The sequence below is a fragment of the Acomys minous genome (genome assembly GCF_964271855.1).
Source record: "Acomys minous genome assembly, chromosome: 14".
In the NCBI taxonomy this organism is placed as follows: domain Eukaryota; kingdom Metazoa; phylum Chordata; class Mammalia; order Rodentia; family Muridae; genus Acomys; species Acomys minous.
In genome coordinates this window covers 33,451,232-33,475,417 of record NC_140496.1, presented here as the reverse complement: position 1 = coordinate 33,475,417, position 24,186 = coordinate 33,451,232, and the positions used below count along the sequence as shown (strand labels likewise).

The following is a 24,186-nucleotide window of genomic DNA, read 5'->3' as shown; positions in this document are numbered from 1 at the left end:
TAGAAAAAGCACAACAAACAAGACACATTTTATTTTTTATTATTTTTTATTTTTTTTCACACATTTCTATTTTATTATGGCAAAAGTGAAAGTGACACCTTCTCCCCAACTGCAATCAGTAAAACTTACCTCAAAAATAACTCAGTATATAACAGGTCTGTTTCAGAATTTTAAAAGGGGGAGGGGAAAGCCTTTACGAGAGTTTTTAGATCCTATTTTAAAGGGGGGGGGACCGAGAAACAAACCCACCATTGCCCACACAGTCCAGTTGCCATCCTTCCCTCTAGAGATCATGGCCAAGGCTCCTGAGCCAGGTACGTGTGCAGATTTGCTCAGCTGTTTAGCTGGTGTCCATCCTTGCCTTCTACGCATCCAGCTGTACATCCAGCTCCTCAGCAGAAAGATGTTGCTTTGAGTTCCCGCAAATGCCTCTACCTCTTCCCTGGCTGCCTCCGCGGGTTCCTCTCCTTCTGCCGCCGTCACCAAAACCCCCGTTCCACGGTTTCCTGCCATGATACCTCTGTCAATGCTTTTGTGCCGGACTTCTCTGTGTATCACGTTATGATGTGACAAGCTGGATGTCATAGGATGGCCATCCGGAGGGACACCGTTATACTGCTCATAGCCTTCAGGGCGTTGGGCTTCCGTTCATCTGCTGTCCCTAAACTTCATCCAGAGTGATCTTCGTGCACAGCTGCTCTCTTCAACGTTCCAAATTCAGCAAAGAGTTCCTGAATATCAGCATCTGGCACTCCGACGTTTGACATCAGCAGCTTCTCACCCATCTCCATGCCGGCTCCACCCCAGAAGCCTCTGTGGAACAGGTCCTGCTGCCAATTGTCCGGGAGCTGTTTAGGTCCGCTGTATGGTGCAGGCTGGTTTCTGCTAAGGTCTACAGCACCAAGAGCGATGGCAGGCAGGTTTCAAGGGCCCACAGCCTTGGTTCACCCGCGCGGTTGCGTGCACTGTGCCACTGTGGCTGCCTTGTGACCCCGGTCCCTCCTCAGCTGCTGCCTAGCTGGCTCAGGTTCACGTTAATGATGTCCATTTCGTCGGCCATCCTGTGAACACACACATTTTTAAAACAGTCACTAACATCTCTCTCTGTTTCTGCTTCTCTGTCTGTCGCTCTGTCTCTGTCTCTGTCTCTGTCTCTGTCTCTGTCTCTGTCTCTGTCTCTGTCTCTGTCTCTCTCTCTCTCTCTCTCTCTCTCTCTCTCTCTCTCTCTCTCTCTCTCTCTCTCTCTGTGTGTGTGTGTGTGTGTGTGTGTGTGTGAGTGTTTCTATCAGCCTCTTTGTTTTTGTCTCATGATATAAGCTCCCAGCTGCTATTCCAGCCATATGTCTGCCTGTTTCCATGCTCACCTTCAGGATGGTCATGGCCTCATCTTCTGACAGTGTACACAGTCCCCCAGTTAAATGCTTTCATCAACCTCAGGATGACAGGGACCTGTTCAGCTTGGCCACAAAAGGCAGACATTTTCCAGGACGACCCAAGAGCAGAGGCCAGGGTTAGGCTCATGAGTGCTGTCTCCTCCCACCACAGGGCTCACACCTGGCCTAGGTAGTCTAGGCCAGAAACAGCCATTCTCTCCCTGCCAGAGTCCCAACACAAACAGCACTGATTGGTTGGAGGGCAGGAGCATGGTTTCTAGGGAATGTATCATTGTAGCCGCTAGGGGGCAGCAGGAGCCAAGAGGCAGCCCAGAAAGAGCCCAGGTGCCTGGAAACCTGGGAAGCAGAGGATGCTGAGTAGGCTCCTTACACAGTAACTCCATTGTGCTGAAGTAGGTGCTTCTGAGCATTAACACCCTCGCTGCCCTTCTAAACCGCTGAGCGAGTTCGCAAGGTAACTGCCATCCATCCCTTTGGACGACAGCCCAGGGCTGCATCCCTTCCTTTTAGCAGGCAGGACGGGAGGCAACTGTGGCCTGCATGGCAGGATCCCAGCACTGGCTGGAGTCTGAGCAGAGGCCAAAGGGAGATTCCTTTTGTTCTGCAAGGAGGACTGGCAGAAAGAAATTGTCCATTGAAAGCAAGTCTGGGCAGCTGAAGAAGGGTCACACTGAGCACATTCAAAAATGAGAAGAAGATCGTAGCAAAGAAGCAAAGTCAAGTCGAAGGTAAGGACGGGAGCAGCTGCTTGGGCCTTTTGTGTGTTGGCTTGTCGCTGTGCTCCAGGAGCGCATTGTGTAACTAGAAATATTTGAAATGTAAATGTCTATCAAAGGTTGTTAATTTTAATGATGGATACTCATAACCAGAGCTGCATATGTATATATGCACATATTTATTTGTATTTTTCAAAATATGAAGTTTAACAATGCAAAGGTTGTAGGATAATGGTAAAGTGTTTGTCTGGAAGGGACAGGAATGTAGTTTCCATCTCTAGCACTGGGAATAATCAGTATATATTCCTATGACTTTCAGTGTTTACTTAATTTCATCATATCAATAATTAATTAATACCAGCAGCCATTATTTCATTAGCATACCAAATATTCTCTGATATGTAGTATTGCAGGATGTGGAAGCACCGCAGGGAACTTCCACTTTTCCTAGAAATGTGAGCTGTTTGTAGTTTTGCAATCCTGAGTAGCCATACCATAGCCACGCTCCACGTGTCTGTTACACTTGGGGTTTTTATGCTTCTACCAGGGGAGCGTGAGAACACAACACACTACATGCAACAGTCACAAGAATCGACCAATGTGTTAGTTAAGGGACCATCTAGATTGTTCCAAGAAAAAGAAAAACGCTGGACATGGTGGTGCATACATGAAATTTCACAACTGAGGAGAGAGGAAGACAGAACTCTGATTTGAAGCCAGCCTGCACTACATAGTAAGTTGTAGGGCAGCCAGCGCTACATAGAGTGAGACTATACATACATACCTACATATATGTATGTCTGTGTTTACACATATCTAATTATAAATGAGAATAGCAGTAATAGTAGTAATAGCAGTAATATTAAACTGTGACATAAAATATAGAGCCTTCTATTTGCATTGTCGTTGTCATTTTGAGACAGTCTCAGTGTAGCTCAGGATAGCCTAGATCTCTCTTAGTAGATCAGGCTGCTCTTGGAGTCACAACAGTCTCCCACCTTAGGCTCCTGAATGGCTGAGATTAGAAGTGTGCTCTCACCATTCCTCAGGAGAAGTCTCTTCCTTGCTCATGTAAATGTGGAGGTGTGTTGTCCCCCTGCTAGGATCCCTTTGCTTCATTCATTTATTCAGGCTACTTCCACTTTGCACTACTACCAGAGTCTAGAGCTGTGACATGACTTCCTGTCTGAAACTGAGTCTTGAATTTGTTTGTATTCTGGCTTGCCCAAGGGAAGAGCAGATACAAGCTGTTGAAATCCAAGCACTCAGAGCACCCAGACATTCCACTGATGTAACTGGTAAGAAACTGATGAGTCCCATGGTCACAGCTTGCTGCAAAGGGCTCTGGGAAATGTAGTTCCCCTCATAGCTAGCCATCCCTGTACCTAAGCATACCCCAGTGATGGCAAGGAGATAGGAAACTTAAGTGCCTTCCTGTCAGTTGCCATGAAAACATCTTTTGGAGAGGGAGTCTTCTAGTGAAATGATATTTTTTCTTAATATATGTGCCTCTGATGCTACTGAGAGAAAACTTTGCACATGCTCACAGGCTATTTGTTTCCATAGCTAAAGTACTTACTCATGATTTTGCCTCTTAATGATTTGTGAGTTTCCATTTTTCATGTATTGTTGATGTTAGTACGGTGTCTGTTCCACCACAGACATAATTCTCTCTGTCTATACCTTGTGTTTTGAATTTGAAAATACTACTGTGAAGGAGAGATAAACCTGTGTTTTAGGATCCCAAGTGCAGGATTGGAAGGGTCTTGTGAGAGAACAGGTGAGGTTAATCCACTAGAAGACCAACCACCTCATACAGGAGCTTGATTGTTGCCGGCTGAAAAGATCCTGTGACCAGACTCTGGGAGGAGATATATAAATGAGCCCAGAACTGGAGGCGGGGCTTTTTGGAGACATGGGATAGTTTTGGCTGTTCATCGTTGCAGTTCAAGATGCTCCTAGAGAGAACTGCTGGAGGGAAGGCTTTGGGGCTCCGGCTCCTGCTGAGGTTCTGGGTTCTGGTTACTCTAGGTTTCAGCAGAAGAAATCCTGCACATTGTGGCAGGAGAATCATTCCTCTGAACTGATATCCTTACAGTTTTGTTATTGTGTCCATTAATCCTCATTTCCTATTGTTTTGGTTAGTCGGGTTATAAGTGACATATGCTTGGTAACTAAGTTGTTCATAAAATATATTGGTTAAGAAAATTGAGCATACACTACTGTCTGATAAACTGAATTTATTTTGATTTGTTCAAGTGCACCCATTATTTTTATTTAACTTTTGGTTATTGAGGTAGGGTCTTACTATGTGGCCCTGGCTAGCCTGGTGTTTGCTATATAGACCAGTAGTATCAAGACCCCATATCATGACTTCTCACAACCAGGTACGAAAACTAGGAAGGTGGAGTTGGGCTGATGGCTCAGAAGTTAAGGAGCAGTGTCTGCTTTTCCAAACGTCCTGAGTTCAGTTCCCAGCAACAACATACTGACTCACAACCATCTATAATGAGATGTGGTCCCCTCTTCTGGCCTGCAGGAGTACATGCAGGCAGAACACTGTGTACATAATAAATAAATAAATAAATAAATAAATAAATAAATAAATATTTTAATAAAGAAAGAAAGATAGACTTGCTCTTTGATATCATATTTTGCCATTTTGTTAGTCAATTGATATTTTGCTGGGATTCAGAAAATGATACCCAGAGCCCCACATTATGGCCAATTTGGATTCTGTTCATCTTTCTTTCCCGAAGTACAGAGAAAGAAAGGCCTTTTGACTGAGAGGTTATTCTTCCCAGGTTTAATAGTGATGGAATCCCATGACCCAGACAAGACTGACTTACCAGAAAGAGACTGATAGGCTGTCCTCTCAGACCCCCATCAGATGGTCATCTGGTCTTCTGAGGATATCACAAGACACTTTGTCCACATTTAGAAGAAAATATTTGTTCACCTCTGTATTCCTTTTTCCATGTGTCTCATAGCTTGTGGTTACTTTCCAATATCCCAATCTATAACTCTTTCTTGTTACTTTAAATGGTTTTGTTTATCCTACCTTTTGGGAGGGGGTTAGACAGAGTTTCTCTGTGTAACAACTATGGCTGTCCAGGTACTAGCTCTGTAGACCAGGCTGGCCTTGAACTCACAGAGATACACCTGTCTCTGCCTCCCAAGTGGTGAGATTAAAGGCATGTGCCACCACTGCAGGCTTATCCACTATTTCTTGAAGGCACAAACTCTTCGTATACTTTCCATGCTGGGTGTTTTTTCTCCTGACACATTAATAAATTCTGTTACAAGCAATCTTGGCAAGAATTACATATAGCCCCAATAACCAAAATAAAAATTTCAAAATATTGTACTTTTAATGCTGAGTGTACAGATTTTTTGTGAAGAAGATTCCAATATTATTTTTAAAACCATTTAAAAATAGAGAATGGACCCATTTCTACAATAGCATCACTTTAACAAACTAACATGACCTCTTTCTGACAGAGGGCTAATATCCCCTAGTATCCAAATTATATATCAAGAATTTAAGAAATTAAAAACTACCAAGTCAAACAATACAATTAAAAATGGGGTACAGAACTAAACAGAGAGTTCCCAACAAAGGAATATTGAATGGCCAAGAAACAGTTAAAGAAATGCTCAATGTCCCTAGTCATCACGGAAATTCAAATCAAGCAACTTTGAGATTCCATCTTACATCTATCAGAATGGCTAAGGTCCAGAACTCAAGTGACATCACATGCTGGCAAGGATGTGAAGAAAGGGCAACACACCTCCTATGTTGGTGGGATTACAAACTTGTATAACTACTTTGATAATCAATCTTGTCTTTTCTCAGAAAATTGGGAATAGTGCTACCTCAAGACCCACATATTCGACTCCTGGGCATATGCCCAAACGATTCTCCAACCACACAACAAGGACATTTGCTCAGTTATGTTGATAGCAGTTTTATTTGTAATATCCAGAATCTGGAAACAACCTAGATGTCCCTCAACTGAAGAATAGATAAAGAAACTGTGGTATATTTACACACTGGAATATTATTTACCTATCAAACTCAAGGAAATCTTGAAATTTGCAGACAAATGGATGGATCAAGACACAGTCATCCTGAGTGAGGTAACCCAGACCCTGAAAGACCCAAATGGTATGTGCTCACTTATAAATGGATATTAGCCCAACATAGATGTCCTCTGAGAAACTCCACCCTGCAGGGGATTGGGACAGATGCTGGGTCTGGCTGCTGGACTCTGAACAGAGCTCTGAGAGTGGTATGGAAAATGGGGATTGAAGGACCCAGAGAGCTCAGGCACCCCTCATGGAGGCCATCAGTCTCAACAGATCTGGACCAGGGTGTGAGTGTGGGCTGCACAAACTGATACACCAACCAAGGACATTGCAAACAGAGAACCAGAAGCCCTATTCAGCCCTAGTAGATGGACAGCTCATTCTCCACATTGGCAAGGGGAGGAGAGCAGGAACTGGCTCTGACAAGAACTCAGGTACTGGTGATTTGATCACTGACCCTTGGCAAGGTGGCCTTGGGGGGACACAGAGAAAGGGTATGCAGGCTATCCTCATGAGAACTGATAGGCTGAGCTCAGAAGGTGGGGGCTGTCCCCCAAGTCATCTGATACCTAGGGGAGGGGAATATGGTAGAAGAGGGAGGGAGAGTTGGATGGGAAGATAAGAGCAAGGGGACAACAATTGGGACAGAATGTGGATAAATTATAATAAATTTTTAAAAAATTTAAACTTACTAGACGAAACTGAAGAAATATCACAATTGTATTATGTTTTGTTGTTCTAAGAAAATGTCTCAGGCTTGGTATTTTATTTTATTTTTTTTTTTTGGGTTTTTTTGTTTTATTTTTTTGTTTTTTGTTTTTCAAGACAGGGTCTCTCTGTGTTAGCCTTGGCTGTCCTGGACTCGCTTTGTAGACCAGGCTGGCCTCGAACTCACAGCGATCCGCCTGCCTCTGCCTCCTGAGTGCTGGGATTAAAGGTGTGCGCCACCACGCCCAGCTAGGCTTGGTATTTTATGTAGAAAAAAGATTTACTATTCTCAAAGTTATGAAATCTCAAACATATTACCCCGTGTAGAACTCACTAGGAAGGCATCAACCTCTGGGAATAGAATAGTCTGTAACACAAGCAACTACTCTGACAGGCAGTAAAGCAGAAAGACATGATGATTTACCCTTTTGTCAAGCCTCTCTCAGACACTAAGTCAAGGAAGGCCCCACTCAAAGACTCCACTCAGCTTGTCCATTCTGCCTTCTTTGCAAGACACACAGCCACACTATGACACCCTTACCTTTTGTACCTCATCCATGGAGTTCACGGGATTCCCTTGCAAGGATGGGTGGTGACTCTGCTGTCAGGCTTAGGTTTGACTGTTCCTTCCTTTCAATCTTCAGTCATTACAGAGATTGGGAGCTCCTTCCTAGTCAAGTGACACAGAAAGTGCTATGTTTGCAGATGTGGAGAAGAAACATCTGTGTTTTTGTGTCCTTCCAAAAGACAGTCTCCATACTGTCTTGCTAGGATGAGGGAAAATGCCTTCCTGTTTTCACTGCATGATTACCTGAGCATCTGGTGCACTTGATTTTGAAGTGTTCATGGCTGTTTCCAAATGTGTGAGCAAATGTCTAGATGGGATGGATTTCCAGACTGCATTTATTGTTCTTGAGGAGTTTTAGTTATACACAGCAATCTCTGCTCCTCACACACCTAATGCATAAATAATTATGCACCATTCTATATTTAGGCCAGCATTTCCTTTGAGTTTCGGTTGTACGTGAGGGAATGTACAGAGAGTGCTGTGTGCTGACACACACTAGTTCCCTTCATGGTCTCTGTGGCCATTCATCTTCTGGATGTCTCTGCCATCCTGCCCTCAGCAGGAGCTATGTTCAGGTATGGTAGGACCGTCTACAGGAAGGAATCTGACCCAGGTTTATGCATGTCTCGTGGAGTCTGGTACCTTAGAGCACAGCCTCGGGAACTGGACTGCTAGAGTCAGACTCCCAGCCCAGCCACTGTGCAGCAGTTTAACCTTGGGTAACGTCCCTTCTCTGATCTTGTCTCGTTTCCCTTGCCATTCAAATGATGACAATAACACCTCCTGCAGAGTATTGTTGTGAGAAATAGAGTGTTAGCCATCAAACTGGCTCAGTACACACAGTATAAGACTGGTTTACACAGCTAATGAAATCTGGTCCTGGAAGCAACTGTTGTATAGTGCTCTGTGAGAGAGGAACTCAGGGAGAGGACTAAGTGTATCCTGTATCCTGGATGGGATCCTGGGGTAGGAATAAACTAAGGGACTACAGAGAAGAGCTGGATTCTTCTTAGGTCACCAGATCAGGTGGAGTGAGGGGCCTCAGCTGAGAAAGGGAGTTCATTCTTCATAGTCCCAGCTTAGATTTGGATATCCATTGAAGACCAGATTTCAACCTTAACCAGCAGAGCCCTACAGCTCTGAGGTTACATTCTTACTAACCTGAGATCAGCATCACCTATCCCCAGCACAAGGCTGAAGGGCTGGAGTCAGTAAGGGCATCCAGGGACAGATGAGCTCCGGATCCCAACCTGTGCACTCCAGGAAGGAGAGTCCTTGAGCATCAGGTCTCTGCTTGGTTGCCTGCGTGTTCTTTGGGACTCAGTTAACCATTGAAAGATGAAAGATAAATCTCTTATAAAAAATGGCCACTAGCCTGCTTCTACCTGAAGCTCCCATGCAGGAAGAAGCATGAGCCACAAGTGAGGAGAGAAAGCCAGCTGAGGGATGAAGACAGAGGCAAGAGACACAGCAATTGCTGGACTGTGGAGGCCAGGCCAGTCCCACTCAGGGCACATTGACTTGGGCCTCCACTGCTCTTCAGAGATGTAGTATTTGTCTTGAGGTTTTTATCTGGAAGAGGCATTGTCCTCTGCCTTCACTTTAGTCCAGGCAAATAAGATGATGGTGTGAAGCCTGGAGCCACAAATGGACTAAGAAATGGATTGACTATGATGTTGTTGTTTCCTCCTCCTCCTCCTCCTCCTCCTCCTCCTCCTCCTTCTCCTCCCTCCTTCTTCTGTTTTAAAAGTTCCTGTAGTCTCTCCCACAAGGAAACTCAGTATTCCACAATGTTCACTATTTGAACCTTGATACCTGGCTCTGGAAATAAAGTATCATTTTCTTTAAGCACTGTCTTTCTGGGTTTTTGTCTGTTTGCTTATTTGAGACACAGTCTCACATTGTAACCTGGTCTCAAAGGTGAAGCTGCCCTTGGACTCCTGATGCACCTCCTGACTGGGGGTTTCAGAGTTCTTATCTTACCCAGACAGTGCACAGAGTATGGGGTGGGGGTGGGGAGCTCAGTTTAGCGGCCCCTACTTCATGAATGACAGGGAAACAGAGCATTAGTGCAGGAGGGAGAGGGTGGTGACATGAGAGCCTGGGTCATGCTTGCCTCTCATCTGCCACCCTCATTCCTGGAACTTGACCAGGGGACCTCCCTGTGTCTCACATCTTAAATCCACTTTTTGGTGTGTTTGTTTTGTTTTGTTTTATAGACAGAGTTTCTCTGTGTAACAGCTCTGGCTGTCCTGGAACTCACTCTGTAGCCCAGGCTGGCCTTGAACTCACATAGATCTTCCTGCTTCGGCCTTGCAAGTGCTGGGATTAAAGGCTTGTGCCACCACTGCCCAGCCCTTAAATCCACTTTCTACATATGTAGACTCATTATATCAGTTCTGTTCATGCAGACAACCTTCATAATACAGCTGTGTTTTTGTTTTGGTGTGTGCTAGAGATACATTTGCCTACCTATACACATATTGTTGGACCCTAGAGTTTACTTGGGTAGTAGGGGGTCATCGCGAGAGACCACTCGAGGACCACAGTGTTGATGTAAAAGCACAAGGTTTATTGTTGACGCATGTCAGGGGGTCTCAGCACTCACTCGGGAGGCAGGCACCCCGAGTCATTGTTACAGACTACTTTTAAAGGCTAAAACCGCAAAGGTTAGGAGGGGCTGCGTGCCCTATGTTAGGATTGGCTCTGGTGGTCGCTAGGGGTGCTTGTCTAATTATTATTGGCTATTGCAGGGGTCCTTGGCCTCGGGAGCTGTTCTTTGCAAAGAAGGGTGTTGAGGAGTTTCCAGACAATTTCCAGATGGTAATTGTTTACCTTAGTTGAAATTGTTTATCTCGGTCGGCCACCTTGATCTCAGAAACTGAAGCTAAGCTGGCCTTTAATTCTCTCTGGGTCATTTTTCCAAGCTCGTCTGGGTCACGTACTCAGGCTGGCAGAGAGAGAGTGTAAGACCCCCTCCCCTGTACACCCGACATAGCAAGCATAGCAGCAGTAACGCTATCTTGCAAGGCAAGACTAGAATAATAGGTTCCCGGGGTAAGATAAGGCCTGGGGCTCAGATGAAAGCGTGCTTGTCCTTGTCAAACAAGATATTTATAGTCGGCCATCTGGCCCAGGGAGTGGGCAAACTCCCCTGTTCCCATCCGATGACCGGGCTATAACCTCGCCTCATTTAAATTTACCAATCAGAGCCCTGTAACTATGCTTTTTCGCTTCTGTAACCGAGCTTCCCGCCAAAATCCCTATAAAAGGACCCCCTAAAAACTCGCTGGGCGCGCCAGCCTCTCCGGAGACTGAAACGCCCGGGTACCCGTCCCCTTAATAATAAAGCCTCTTGCTTGTTGCAGCCGAAGCCTTGGTCTCGTTGGTTCTTGGTGGGGGTCTCCACGTTAAGACCGCCGTGTCGGGGGTCTTACATTTGGAGGCCCCAGCGAGATCGAGACCCCCGCCCGGGGACCATCGACCCAAATTCGGGAGGTAAGCCTTTGTCTTTGTGCCGGCCGGCTTTGTCGTTGTTGTCTTGTTGTCATTTCGTCTTTGTTCATCGTTACGTGTCTCGGTGTTTGCGCAGACTCTCTGAATCTGGCAAGGAGAGGAGGAGCTGACGGGCTCTCAGACTCCTCCCTTGTGCCCGTGGGAGACGGTCCCATCGGGATTCCGTAGGGACTTTCCGTCCCATCCGAATCTGGGGCCCCCGGCCCATCTGAGAGGCTATTCGCCTCATCTGGGAGACAGGGAAAAGTCCGGACCCCCTGCGTCTCCAACCTCCGTTTTGGCGCAAGCGTCCCGCGCAAGCTGTTTTTTGGTCTTTTGCGTCTAGATTTCCTCTGTTGTGTTTCGTTTTGTGTTTTTGGTACCATGGGTCAGACTCTTGTCACCCCGCTAACCCTTACTTTGCAGCATTTCAAAGAAGTCCGTGCCATTGCGCACAAAGTGTCAGTAAAAGTCCGCAAGGGCAGATGAAAAAGTCTTTGTTCTGCTAAATGGCCTACGCTTTATACCGGGTGGCCACAAGATGGCACTTTTAACCTTTCTCTCATTCTACAGATCAAGTCCAAAATTATAGATCCTGGACCACACGGTCATCCGGACCAGGTCCCCTACATAATGACTTGGGAATCTCTCGTTCGTGACCCTCCTCCATGGGTCAGACCTTTCCTCGTTCAGCCCTCTCCTTTTCCCCACCTCTCTTACCACGCCCGCCTTAGAACAGCTCAACCCTGGGCGCATGCTCCTCTCGCCGCGGCGGGGCGGGCACCGCCAATCCGGGCTTTTAGGGAGGTGCGAGAATTTAGCGACGGTCCCTGGGATTTCCCCGAGGCTAAGGCGAGCCCTCCTTTTGTATAAATTACTCTCTGCTCCGGCCCGGGGGTGGGGCGGCGAGGAGCTGGCCAGGAGGGCGTCCGAAATCTATCCTTTTCCTTCCTGACTCCGCTGCCAAGACTGTATCGAGATCCGGGTGTCCCTTCCCACGGAGGCTACCTCCCGACGTCAGTCCCACTATCCCCCTGCTCGCCTCCCGCCTCCCTTGCTCCTCTAACCGGGAGGAGCACAATGCTGGGGACCCTTCACGGCCTCAGAACCCAAGGGCTCTGCAGCGGCTTCCCCTGGGGCTGGTCTCTATATTGCGCCGCCGCCACCTGATTGCTCCAGACCTGCGCCCACCCTGACGCTCCCGCCGCAGCGACCGAGGCCTCACCAATGGCCGGCCGACTCCGCAGCCGGCGCGAGGTTCCACCCCAGACCTCTCAGGCCTTCCCCCTTCGGGCTGGCACGGGTGGCCAGGTACAATATTGGCCGTTTTCCGCCTCAGATCTTTATAACTGGAAAAATAATAACCCTTCTTTTTCTAAGGACCCCTCCCGGCTAACCTCCCTTATTGAGTCCATTCTAGTCACCCATCAACCCACTTGGGATGATTGTCAACAGCTTCTACAGACGCTCCTTACCTCTGAGAAAAAACAGCGCGTCCTTCTGGAGGCACGCAAGAGCGTCCCAGGAGCTAATGGGCGGCCTACCCAGCTGCCAAATGAGATAGCCAGTGCCTTCCCCTTGGAACGACCCGACTGGGACTTCAATACTGAGGAAGGTAGGGCCCACCTACGCCTTTATCGTCAGCTGCTTATAGCGGGTCTCCAAAAAGCCGCCAGGCGGCCCACCAATTTGGCCCAGGTTAAGATGGTTACTCAAAAAGCAGATGAGACGCCGTCAGCTTTCCTTGAGCGTCTAAAAAAAGCTTATAGGGTCTATACTCCATATGACCCTGAAGACCCTCTCCAGGCCACCACCCTAGCCATGTCCTTGTCTGACAATCTGCCCCAGATATCAGATGCAAATTAGAGAGATTAAAAAAAAAAAAAAAAACTCAAAAAAGTACAGTTCAGGATCTTTTAAAGGAGGCAGAAAAAGTTTATAATAAGAGAGAGACGCCGGAAGAGAGAGAAGAAAGGCTTAGGAAAGAGTCTGAAGAAAGGGAAGAGAGATTGAAAAAAGAAGCGGAAGAGAGGGAAAATGCTAGAAATAAAAAGAGACATAGAAAAATGAGTAGACTTTTGGCCACCGTAGTTTCAGGACGCCAGGATAGTCAGGGCCAGGGAGAACGGAGAAAAACCCCTGTGGATAAGGACCAATGTGCCTATTGTAAAGAGAGAGGTCACTGGGTACGGGACTGTCCCAGGCGTCCCAAAGGGCCCCGTAGAACCCCCCCCTCTGCGGCTCTCCTCAACCTGGAAGACTGAAGAAGTCAGGGTCAGGAGCCTCCCCCTAAACCCCGGCTAACTCTAAATGTGGGGGGGGCAACCCGTCACCTTCTTGGTGGATACGGGAGCTCAGCACTCCGTCCTTACCACCGCACCGGGGCCCCTGACAACAAAGACTGCCTGGGTACAAGGAGCGACTGGCGGGAAGCCTTACCGCTGGACCACCGAAAGAAAAGTACATCTTGCCACCGGTAAGGTCTCACATTCCTTTCTTCACGTCCCGGACTGCCCATATCCCCTCCTGGGAAGAGACTTATTAACCAAACTCAAGGCCCAAATTCACTTCGAAGAAGGGCACACTCGTGTGACAGGACCACAAGGGCGGCCTATTCAGACTTTGGTATTAAATTTAGAGGATAAATACAGATTGTATGAGACTGACCCCCCCCTGGGAGCGATACCCCTAGCCCAGACTGGCAAGCCCTGTATCCATCATCATGGGCCGAAACTGGGAAAATGGGCCTAGCTCACCAACAGCCCCCCATATTAGTACACCTTAAGACTTCTGCCACCCCAGTCTCTATCCGGCAGTACCCTATGTCACAGGCAGCCTACCTGGAAATACGGCCTCATATTCGGAGACTCCTAGACCAAGGCATACTGACTCCTTGTCAGTCTCCCTGGAACACCCCCTTGCTTCCTGTTAAAAAGCCCGGAACGGGAGATTATCGGCCGGTCCAAGACTTAAAAAAAGTCAACAAACGAGTTGAGGACATACATCCTACTGTCCCCAACCCTTACAACCTATTGACAGGGCTATCCCCAGACCATGTCTGGTACACTGTGCTGGACTTAAAGGATGCTTTCTTCTGCCTAAGACTACATCCCTCCAGCCAGCCTCTCTTTGCATTCGAATAAAGGGACCCCAACTTGGGGATTTCGGGGCAACTAACATGGACACGGCTGCCCCAGGGATTTAAAAATAGTCCCACCCTGTTCGATGGGGCCTTACACCGTGATTTGGCCGACTTCAGGGTACGATACCCAGACCTCATATTGCTCCAATATGTGGACGATCTCCTCCTGGCAGCCCCCTCTAAGGAGAGCTGCCAACGGGAAACCCACGCCCTCCTACAAGTCCTAGGACGGCTGGGGTATCGAGCCTCTTTCAAGAAGGCACAAATTTGCCAGACTGAAGTAACCTACCTAGGTTACTCCATCAAGGATGGACAGAGGTGGCTCACTCCGGCTAGGAAACAAACTGTCCTCCAAATCCCGCCACTGCGGTCCCCCGTCAGCTCAGAAAATTTTTAAGAACAGCGGGCTTTTGCCGCCTCTGGATCCCTAGGTTCGCGGAACTGGCAGCTCCCCTGTACCCCCTTACCAAGCCAGGAACAATGTTTGCCTGGGGGCCCACCCATCAACAGGCCTTCGAGGCTATTAAGACTGCCTTAATCTCAGCCCCTGCACTGGGGCTGCCCGATTTAACCAAGCCCTTTGAGCTGTTCATTGACGAGAAACAAGGCTACGCCAAGGAAATTCTAATCCAGAGACTGGGGCCCTGAAAAAGGCCTATAGCCTACCTCTCTAAAAAAAAAAAAAAAAACTGGACTCCGTGACAGCAGGCTGGCCCCCTTGCCTACGGATGGTTACTACAGCCGCCTTACTCCTTAAAGACTCTAATAAACTCACCATGGGACAGCCAATTACTATCTTAGTCCCCCATGCCATGGAATCCCTGGTCCGGCAGCCCCCAGACAGATGGCTCTCCAACGCCCGGGTTACCCATTACCAGGCCATGCTTTTAGACTCGGACAGAGTCACCTTTGGGCCAATAACCAATCTCAACCCTGCCACGCTGCTCCCTCTCCCAGACGGGCCCGAGGATCATGACTGTCAGCAAGTCCTGGCGGAAATCCACGGAACCCGCCCTGACCTCACTGACCAGCCCCTCCCTCACCCAGACTTCGTTTGGTATACGGATGGGAGCAGCTTCCTGGATAACGGGACACGACGGGCCGGAGCGGCTATCACCACCACCGACCAGGTAATATGGGCCAGCCCTCTGCCCCCAGGGACCTCCGCCCAGCGTGCTGAACTGATCGCCCTGACCAAGGCCCTGGAACTGGCAAAAGAAAAAAGGCTAACAGTCTATACAGACAGCCGGTATGCCTTCGCCACAGCCCACGTACATGGAAAAATTTATCGGCGCCGAGGACTCCTCACCTCAGAAGGTAAAAAAATTAAAAATAAGACTGAAATCCTGGCCCTCCTGAAGGCCCTCTTTTTACCCCAGCAGCTCAGCATCATCCATTGCCCGGGCCACCAGAAAGGGGACTCTCCGGAGGCTCGAGGTAATCGGCTGGCTGACGAGACAGCCCGCCAAGCCGCTACAAGACCCCTCGACACTCTCGAGACGCTCTCCTTACAAGGAGACACCGGAGCGCCAAGACAGCAGGACCGGAATTGGAAATTCACCGACGACGACATACAAAGACTTCAAAAGATGGGCGCGCTTCCTGAAGGCCCTGACCATTGGCGATACCAGGACAAGGTAGTCGTCCCCTCAAAAAAACTGACTATTTGATTGACTACTTCCACAAGCTCACTCATTTAAGCGCCCAGAAGATGAAGACCCTCCTTGAAAAAGAAGAAACGGACTTTTACCTATTGAAAAAAAAGGAGGCCCTCCAGAGAGCCATTGACAATTGCCGGCCCTGCACGCTGGTCAATACCAACAAGTCCTTAAATTTGTCAGGAACTAGGGTCCGAGGACACCGGCCAGGGACCCATTGGAAAATTGACTTCACGGAGATCAAACCAGGTATATACGGATACCGGTACCTGCTGGTCTTCGTAGATACTTTTTCAGGATGGACTGAAGCCTTCCCCACCAAACATGAGACGGCCAAGGTGGTTTCCAAAAAGCTTTTAGATGATATTTTCCCTCGCTACGGGATGCCACAGGTAATTGGGTCCGACAACGGACCAGCCTTCGTCTCCCAGGTAAGCCAGCAGGTGGCCAAACTACTGGAGATTAATTGGAAATTACATTGTTCTTATAGACCCCAGAGTTCAGGACAGGTAGAGCGCATAAATAGATCTATTAAAGAGACTTTGACTAAATTAACGCTTGCAGCTGGCACTAAGGACTGGGTGGCCCTGCTACCCCTGGCCCTAATACAGGGTTAAGAACACCCCTGGCCCACATGGGCTTACTCCCTTTAAGATTGTCTATGGTTCACATGTTCCTATTGTTTACTTCCCTGACCCAGATATCGGCTCCTTTGCTACCAGGCCTTCCCTCCAGGCACACCTAAGAGCCCTCCAAGAGGTGCAAAATAAGGTTAAAGACTACGTCTGGGTCCAACGTCACCGGACCAAAAACCTCGAACCCCGCTAAAAAGGACCTTACGCCGTTCTCCTGACTACCCCGACGGCTCTCAAGGTAGACAAAATTGCCACCTGGATTCATGCTGCTCACGTCAAGGCGGCCAAGGACACAGACGGGAACACATAAAAAACACATCAGACCGACAACCCTTTAAAGATAAGACTTTCCCGAACCTAATTCGCCCCATGACCCCTCCGACCTATACCACCACTTTAAGGGGATCAATCACTACCCCCGAGAGCCAATATCCATCACTCTGACACTGCTATTAAAAAGATTAACAGTCGGGGGGGGTGTTTGTGGCAGGGATCGGAACCGGGACTACTGCTCTCACTCAGGTTGCTCATTTTCAGCAGTTACAGCAGGCCATGAGAACAGTCCCTGACCTCCCTTTCCGAGGTAGTGCTCCAAAATCGTAAAGGGTTAGATATCTTGTTCCTGAAAGAGGGTGGGCTCTGTGCAGCCCTCAAGAAAAAATGTTGTTTTTATGCTGACCATACAGGAGTAGTCAGAGATAGTATGTCTAAGCTGCGAAAAAGACTAAAACAGCGACAGTTACAATTTAAATCAGGACAAACTTGGTATAAAAACTGGTTTAATAAGGCTCCTTGGTTCACCACTTTAATATCTACCATTACGGGCCCTTTGTTATTTATTGTCCTGCTCCTACTTTTTGGGCCCTGCGTTCTTAACAGACTGATGCAATTCATCCGAAACCGAGACCACCTATCGGTTGTACAGGCCTTGGTTCTAACCCAACAATACCAACAGCTCCAACAGGCACAACCAGAGGTCATTGAATAAAAGATTTCATTCAGTTTACAACAAGAGGGGGGAATGTAAGACCCCCTCCCCTGTACACCCGACATAGCAAGCATAGCAGCAGTAACGCTATCTTGCAAGGCAAGACTAGAATAATAGGTTCCCGGGGTAAGATAAGGCCTGGGGCTCAGATGAAAGCGTGCTTGTCCTTGTCAAACAAGATATTTATAGTCGGCCATCTGGCCCAGGGAGTGGGCAAACTCCCCTGTTCCCATCCGATGACCGGGCTATAACCTCGCCTCATTTAAATTTACCAATCAGAGCCCTGTAACTATGCTTTTTCGCTTCTGTAACCGAGCTTCCCGCCAAAATCCCTATAAAAGGACCCCCTAAAAACTCGCTGGGCGCGCCAGCCTCTCCGGAGACTGAAACGCCCGGGTACCCGTCCCCTTAATAATAAAGCCTCTTGCTTGTTGCAGCCGAAGCCTTGGTCTCGTTGGTTCTTGGTGGGGGTCTCCACGTTAAGACCGCCGTGTCGGGGGTCTTACAAGAGCCTTACAGTATCTACACACACACATACACACATACACACACAGAATCTGTTTCTTGCTTCCCACATCCCCCCAGTATTGTCCAATGTGTACCAGGTGAAAAGTAGCTACAGTTTACCTGAACCCTGCATGCAGCCACAAAATAAAAATCTTGTTTCCTAAACTCTCTCTTTAAGTGTTAACATTTTGGGCAGTTGTGGGGTAGACGTGTAGGGGACAGGCTATATGGCCAATGTTGAGCCATCTTGTCGGAGTCTAGGTTCCTATTTCTCCAGCAGTCTGCCATTTACTCGAAACCAGCTGGCCCTGTCGTGGTTTGGCAGTTAGACCTGTTGTGGTTTATTGTGGGGGCTGGTCATTCTAAGACTCCCGAGCTACTCCTTTCTGGATATAAACTAGCTTTTCCAGTAAGACTCTAGTGAGATCAGATTAAAGGCCAGCTGCCTGCGAGCAACAGTTCCGGGAACGTTTTCCTGACTAACCAGATTTTCCCAACTTCTTTCCCTCTCTGGAATTTCTCTCCTGGAATTAGAGCAGCGCTAAAGGTAGATACCTGAAGGAGCACTCCAGAGTTAGGTATCCATAGCAACCCTTGCTTACGCAAAAACCCATGCCTCTGTGCCTATATAAACACTGTGAAATTTTTCAACAAATGGGGTTGATCAGAATCCAGACTTGCCTCCTTCTTCGTGTCATGTGTTCTGTCCTCATAGAGGAAAATTCTCCCCCTGAGCGTGAGTCCAACCCCGGCAGGCCGGGACACAGAGGGTTAAGTCCATGGCAGCTGAGTAATGGGCCATACATGTTATCTTCCTTGCTTCCAGGAGGAAGAAGGGCAAGTGCCTGCTGAGGGCCTTGAAGGGAGCTGAGACAAGCTCCAAGGTCCCAAGGCGTTGAAGGCGTGGTCACTGCACACCTAGGGAGGAGCAGGCATCTGAGCAGCAGGAGCTGGAGTGGCTGGTCCTCCCTGGGGCAGGGTGAGAAGACAAAGGGGTTGAGTATAGGAGGACAGGCACAAGCGCTATGGAAATGAAAAGCTCTGCAGATCCGGAAAAGGACTGGCCCTGGGCTGGAAGCCTGGGCCAGGGCTCACTGTGCTGGTTTCCCTTCTGCTCATGTCACTCAAGACACACTAGCCAATCAGAGCCATGAGGCAGAATTGTCAGCAGGAAAAGGAGGAGAGTTATTCCTGGTCCCATGTTGCAGGTTCCACTCTAGCTGAGCAGGCTTTAATGGTTTGGAGTGATGTGGTCAAGGCAACTGCTGTGTGCTGTGAGGGGAGCTCCCGCTAGCTCCGAAGGCGAGACATGGTGAGCACAGGGTCACTGCCCACAACCAGGAGGAGCAGGCAGCTGAGCAGGGGGAGCTGGTGTGGCGGGTGCTCCCTGGGGTGGTCCTAGTCACTCTTTGGACCAGACTGTGGCCTCTGAATGGGGACTGCTCATTGTGTTCTATTAGTTTGCATAGATTGAGGAGTCATTGTCATTGGTTTCTATAGTCTTTATATTAGTATGTATGCAGCCGGGCTGTACGCTGTAAAAGAAATCCCGCCATGCGGCAGATCCATACTAGTTTTTTGTTTTTTTGTTTGATTTTTTTTTTTTTAATGGGAAGGGAATACCGAGACAGTCTTTGGAGACTGACTAGAGAAGGAAATGGCTTGGGGAATGGGAGGAATTCCTTCTACAAGTCTTCTTAGTGCAGAAGGTGCAAGCTCATGCGCTAGAGTACAGGTGTGGTGGAAGGGATGGGAGGAATTCCCTCTACAATTCTTTCTCACTCGTGTGCAGAAAGTGCACATGCATGCACACAAGGTGCCCACGTGCTTTAATAGACCTGAATCCTGCCTGCTGGTGGTGGCTTGTTTCAGAAGACGTGCTTCCTGGGCGGCTTTGTATTTTCCGTTTTCCCATGGTCATCAGTGCCTCTAGGGGTGGCTCCATTGCTGCCTGTTTACTAACACTGTATTTCTTCTTTTTTCTTTTGCTTTTCTGTTTCTGAGACAGAGTTTCTCTGGTTAGCGCTGGCTGTCCTGGACTCACTTTGTAGACCAGGCTGGCCAGGAGCTCACAGAGATCCTCCTGCCTCTGCCCCCCCCAGAGTGCTGGAATTGCAGGCGTGCACCACCACACCCTGCACACTGCTATCTTCACCCTTTTTTCATTCTGTGGAAAGTTGTTCAGTTTCCATGAGTTTCTAAGCTTTCTCTTGTGTCTGTTGGTCATGGTGTGCCCCTTTAATCCTTGGTGGTCTGATAATTTGCAAGGTTACTACAGCGTCTTTGTATCTGTTGAGAATTGCGCTGCGTTTGAGTATCATTAAGTTTGGAGAGTGTTACAAGAGTTGTGAGACAGGGGTATATTCATTTGTGTTTGGGTAGAATGTTCTGTAATACAACTTGGGTTGTTTTGGCTTTTAATTTTGGCTACCTGGGGGTAGTTATCGGGTTTTTTCCCCCCCTAAAGGACCGGTTTCTTGTTAAGAGTGAGATACTGAAGTCTCCCACTATTAGTGCATGAAGGTCTATGGCGATTTAAGCCTGTTTCTTTAACGGTGCTGGGTGCTCTGGTGTTGGGACATAGATGTTAAGAATTTAAAAGATATCATGGTACTCTTTTCTTTGAATACGTAGTGTCCTTCCCATCTCTCGATGACTTTTTGTTTGAAGTGTATTTTTTAGATATTAAAGTGGCCATAGCAGCTTGATTCTTAGGTCCATTTGCTCAGAGTCTCTTTTTGCTGCCCTTTGCCTTGAGGCAATGTCTGTCCTTGCTGTTGAACTGTATTTGTTGTAGGCAGTAGAAGGATGGATTCTGTTTTAGCATCCATTCTGGAAGCCGGAGTCTTTTTATTGGTAAGTTGAGGTCGTGATATTGACAGATATCAATGAACAGTGCCTATTAATTCCTGGTGTTTTGTTGTTGTTATTGGTTGTGGTGTGTTAGTGTGTATATGTATATGTGTGTGTATGTCGCAACTGTATGGCATGTATGTACACCTTCTGTTTTTTTGGTTTTGCTAATGTGAGGTTATTTATGTCCTGTGTCTTCATGGGCATTGTTAACTTTCTTGAGTTGGATTTTTTCGTTCTACCACGTTGTGTCAGGCTATGTTTGTAGATAAATATTGTTAAAAATTGACTTTATCAGAGAATATCTTATTTTATCCATTTATGGTGATTGAAACTTTTCTTGTATAGTAATCCGGATTGCAGCACATGTGTCCAAGCCCTTCTGCTTTTAGAGTCTGCATTGAGAGACAGATACAATTCTAATAAGTCAGCCTGTATATTTTACTTGGTTGTTGTGTTTTATATTTTGTTGTAGCTTTTCATATTGTTTCTCATTTCTAGTGTTTTTATTATTATGTGGCAAGGGGAATTTCTTTTCTAAATCAATCTATTTTGTTATTTGGCATGCTTCTTTTTGTTTGTTTTTTTGTTTGTTTTTCAAGACAGTGTTTCTCTGTGTAGCCTTGGCTGTCCTGGTCTCAGTTTGTAGACCAGGCTGGCCTCAAACTCACAGCGATTCGCCTGCCTCTGCCTCCCGAGTGCTGGGATTAAAGGCGTTTGTCACCACCTCCCAGCTTGCATGCTTCTTGTTCCTTGATAGACATCTTCTTTAAGTTAGGAAATTTTTCTTTTTATAGATTTGTTGAAACTATTTTCTGGACCTCTGAGGTGGTTTTCTCCTTCCTTTATTGCAGTTAGTCATAGTTTTGGTCTTCTCATAAGATCCCAGAGTCCCCAGATGTTTTGTGCCAGGAAATTTAGGTTGTATCCTTTTTTTTAAACTAATGTATCCAATTTGCTTCTATTGTATCATCAGTGCCTGAGATTTCCCTTTAGTACACAATCTGAGAGGGAATCCTGCCACTGTCCTTCCTTGTAGTCCTAAGACTTTCATTTCCAGGATTCCCCCATTTTCAGCTTTCTTTATTGTTTCTATTTCCATTTTTAGATTTTTGAACTGTTCTATGTCTTCATTCAAGCATTGTTTAGTGTATCTTGGTTTTATTTAAGGGGTTTATTGGGTTTCTCCAGTTGTTTGTGTTTTCCTGGATCTCTTTAAGGGATGTATTCATTTCCTTTAAAGATCTCTATGAAGGTCTTTTTCTGGTGCCTTCAGCTATGTTGGGATATTCAGGACCTGCTGTGCCATGATAGCTTGTGCTTGTTGGAGACACAGCTCCTGGCTGTTATTGATTATGCGCCTGTGCTGCTATCTAGGTATCTAGATTTGACATGATTATTGGTGTAGGTGTTGATTTCTGGTTTTGTCTTGTAGAGGTGGGAGTATTGTTTCCGGGTTTCTGTTTGCTCCCTGGATAGTCTGAGAGTGTCTTGGCTGAGTATTGGATTTTTTACTATCCTGCTTGGCTGCTGTGTTCATGGAGAATGTTTGTTGTTCTTAGAGGCTGGGCAAAAGGAGTTCAGGGAGAGATGGCTTTAGGGATCCAAAGGAGGTGTGGATGGGATGGGCTAGAGGAAGGTGCCTCTAGTGTCCAGTCTAGTGCTTGGGCAATTGTGAAAATCAAGGTCTGGGCTTAGAAGATAAGGTTGTAGATCTGTTGACAGCCTACCTGGGCTTTGGGCAGGCATGGAATGTGGTTGACCAGGAATGTGTCTGCACAAATAGGGGCTTGACTCAGATATGAGGCAGTTGGTACGGTCTGTTTTCTCCACAGGAGACATGGAAAGTGGGGAGGAAGCTTTCTCAGGTATTCTATACAGTGTGTGAGAATTGGGTGTACAGAAACACATAGTGTGCTCTCTTTGGTCAGTCTACCTGGTCATCTGTCCATCAGGGCTTGTGGTTGAGCAGGGTGTGTGTGCCCATAGTGGCTCAGGCAAAGAGATGAGGTAGGAGGAGAAGGGCAGATGGGGATGGTCTGTGGTGATGACAGGAAGAGAGGAAGAAGCGTCTCTAGGGCCAACCCTGAGTAGTGACTGGGTCTCAGGTACCAGAGAGTGGTGAAGGTCTGGATGCATCCCACCTAGTCCCATGCACAATGTCTTCATACTGAGCCATCATGTTCTCAGGGATCAATTATTTACCACAATCAGCTCAGTCAGGGGGTTGTCAGGGAACAGGGTGGTAGGCTCTGACTCCAGATCCTTTTAGTAACTAGACAAAGCATTTCTAACTGATCTTTGATTGGTCCTGGCCAGCTTGTGGCCAGGGACAGCTGCATATGTAGCTGGGTGTCGCAGACAGGAAGATAGGTCATAGAGGATTTGCTTGGTAAAATTCCAGAGGCCTCTGACAATCCAGCATGATCTGTAGACATCTAGAACAGCTGTTGAGGCTTGGATTAACAAAGTTCCAAGGATCTCTGGCTGATCACTACTGTCCCTGAATATTATGCATGGTCCAAGTGTAAAGCTGTTTAGAAATCTGCTGTTTCTCCTAAAACTGTTTTTTCCCTTAGAAATTTCACACAGGGAAAACTTTCCCACAGAGAATGCTGAATGGGCATCTTGCCAAAGTCTTGAGACAATCACAGAGATTTTTGCTCTGACTCTGAGCACCCAAGCAGAACCTGCAGGAAAGAAAGTTAAGACCTTGACATAACAGTACCTGGCTGGGTACTGTCACCTGTAGAAATATTTGTTAGAATATATTTTGAGAGCCCTAGACGGGGGTTTGGATCATCATGCTTTACAGATATTTTACGAAAGAGGATCCCTTGGCAATTAGCCTAGGCTTGGATAGCACAGCTGTTGGTCTGAGACTGGAAGTAGGTCAAGTTTTTCTTTCAATAATATTTAGCTCAAGGTATGATGATGCTATAACCTTGTAAACACATTGGCTGTAGCCTGGGGAAATGTATGATTAAACTTTCCTGTGTATAGTTTAAAAAATAAAGATGAGGTCATGCTGCCCATTGCTTGAAAATTGATTAATTTTTGTTAAATGTTTTGTTCTAGGTTGCAGAACTTTTATATTTCCTTGTTACTCTGTTAATTTTTGATTGCCCTAGAGATTTTTAATGATAGGAAAAAAACATCATGTAATCTGTAACAGCATAATAATTGAACGTCATTTCAATAAAATCTGGGGTTGGCCCAAGGAGAGGGCAAGCAAGTAAGAGACATGAGAGAGTAAGCTAGAGTGAGATGGGGAACAGCAAGAGAGGGGGATAGATAGGGAATGGCAAGAGGGATAGGTAGATGGGTAACAGCAAGAAAGAAGATAGTTAGCAGGACAGCAAGCAAGCAAGGTGAGAGAAGTCAGACAGACAGCAAAGGAGACAGAGACGGAGACAGATAGAGAGGCAGAAGA

General features: G+C 47.1%; 2 protein-coding genes and 1 pseudogene across 3 annotated transcripts in view; 2 read left to right on the top strand and 1 right to left on the bottom strand.

The window, feature by feature from the left end:
• Nucleotides 1–340: 340 nt before the first annotated feature.
• LOC311583108 (THO complex subunit 4-like) overlaps nt 341–24,186 on the bottom strand; it is a 70,030-nt pseudogene continuing 46,184 nt past the window's right edge. Inside the window, exon 3 of the transcript in view lies at nt 341–470. The product of the transcript in view is annotated as a THO complex subunit 4-like (transcript). The remainder of the gene's footprint in view (nt 471–24,186) is intronic.
• LOC311583860 (uncharacterized protein) lies at nt 14,925–17,835 on the top strand (the record flags this gene model as incomplete). The annotated part of the gene is made up of 3 exons (XM_084757780.1): nt 14,925–15,242; nt 15,492–16,162; nt 16,471–17,835. The coding sequence occupies 2 exons, from the start codon at nt 14,925–14,927 to the stop codon at nt 15,780–15,782; spliced, it is 609 nt and encodes a 202-aa protein (XP_084613906.1). The 3' UTR covers nt 15,783–16,162; nt 16,471–17,835.
• The window catches only part of LOC311583841 (uncharacterized protein), a 44,219-nt gene continuing 39,095 nt past the window's right edge, over nt 19,063–24,186 (top strand). Inside the window, exon 1 of the mRNA XM_084757759.1 lies at nt 19,063–19,212. Coding sequence (XP_084613885.1) covers nt 19,210–19,212 — 3 coding nt within the window. The 5' untranslated portion in view covers nt 19,063–19,209. The remainder of the gene's footprint in view (nt 19,213–24,186) is intronic.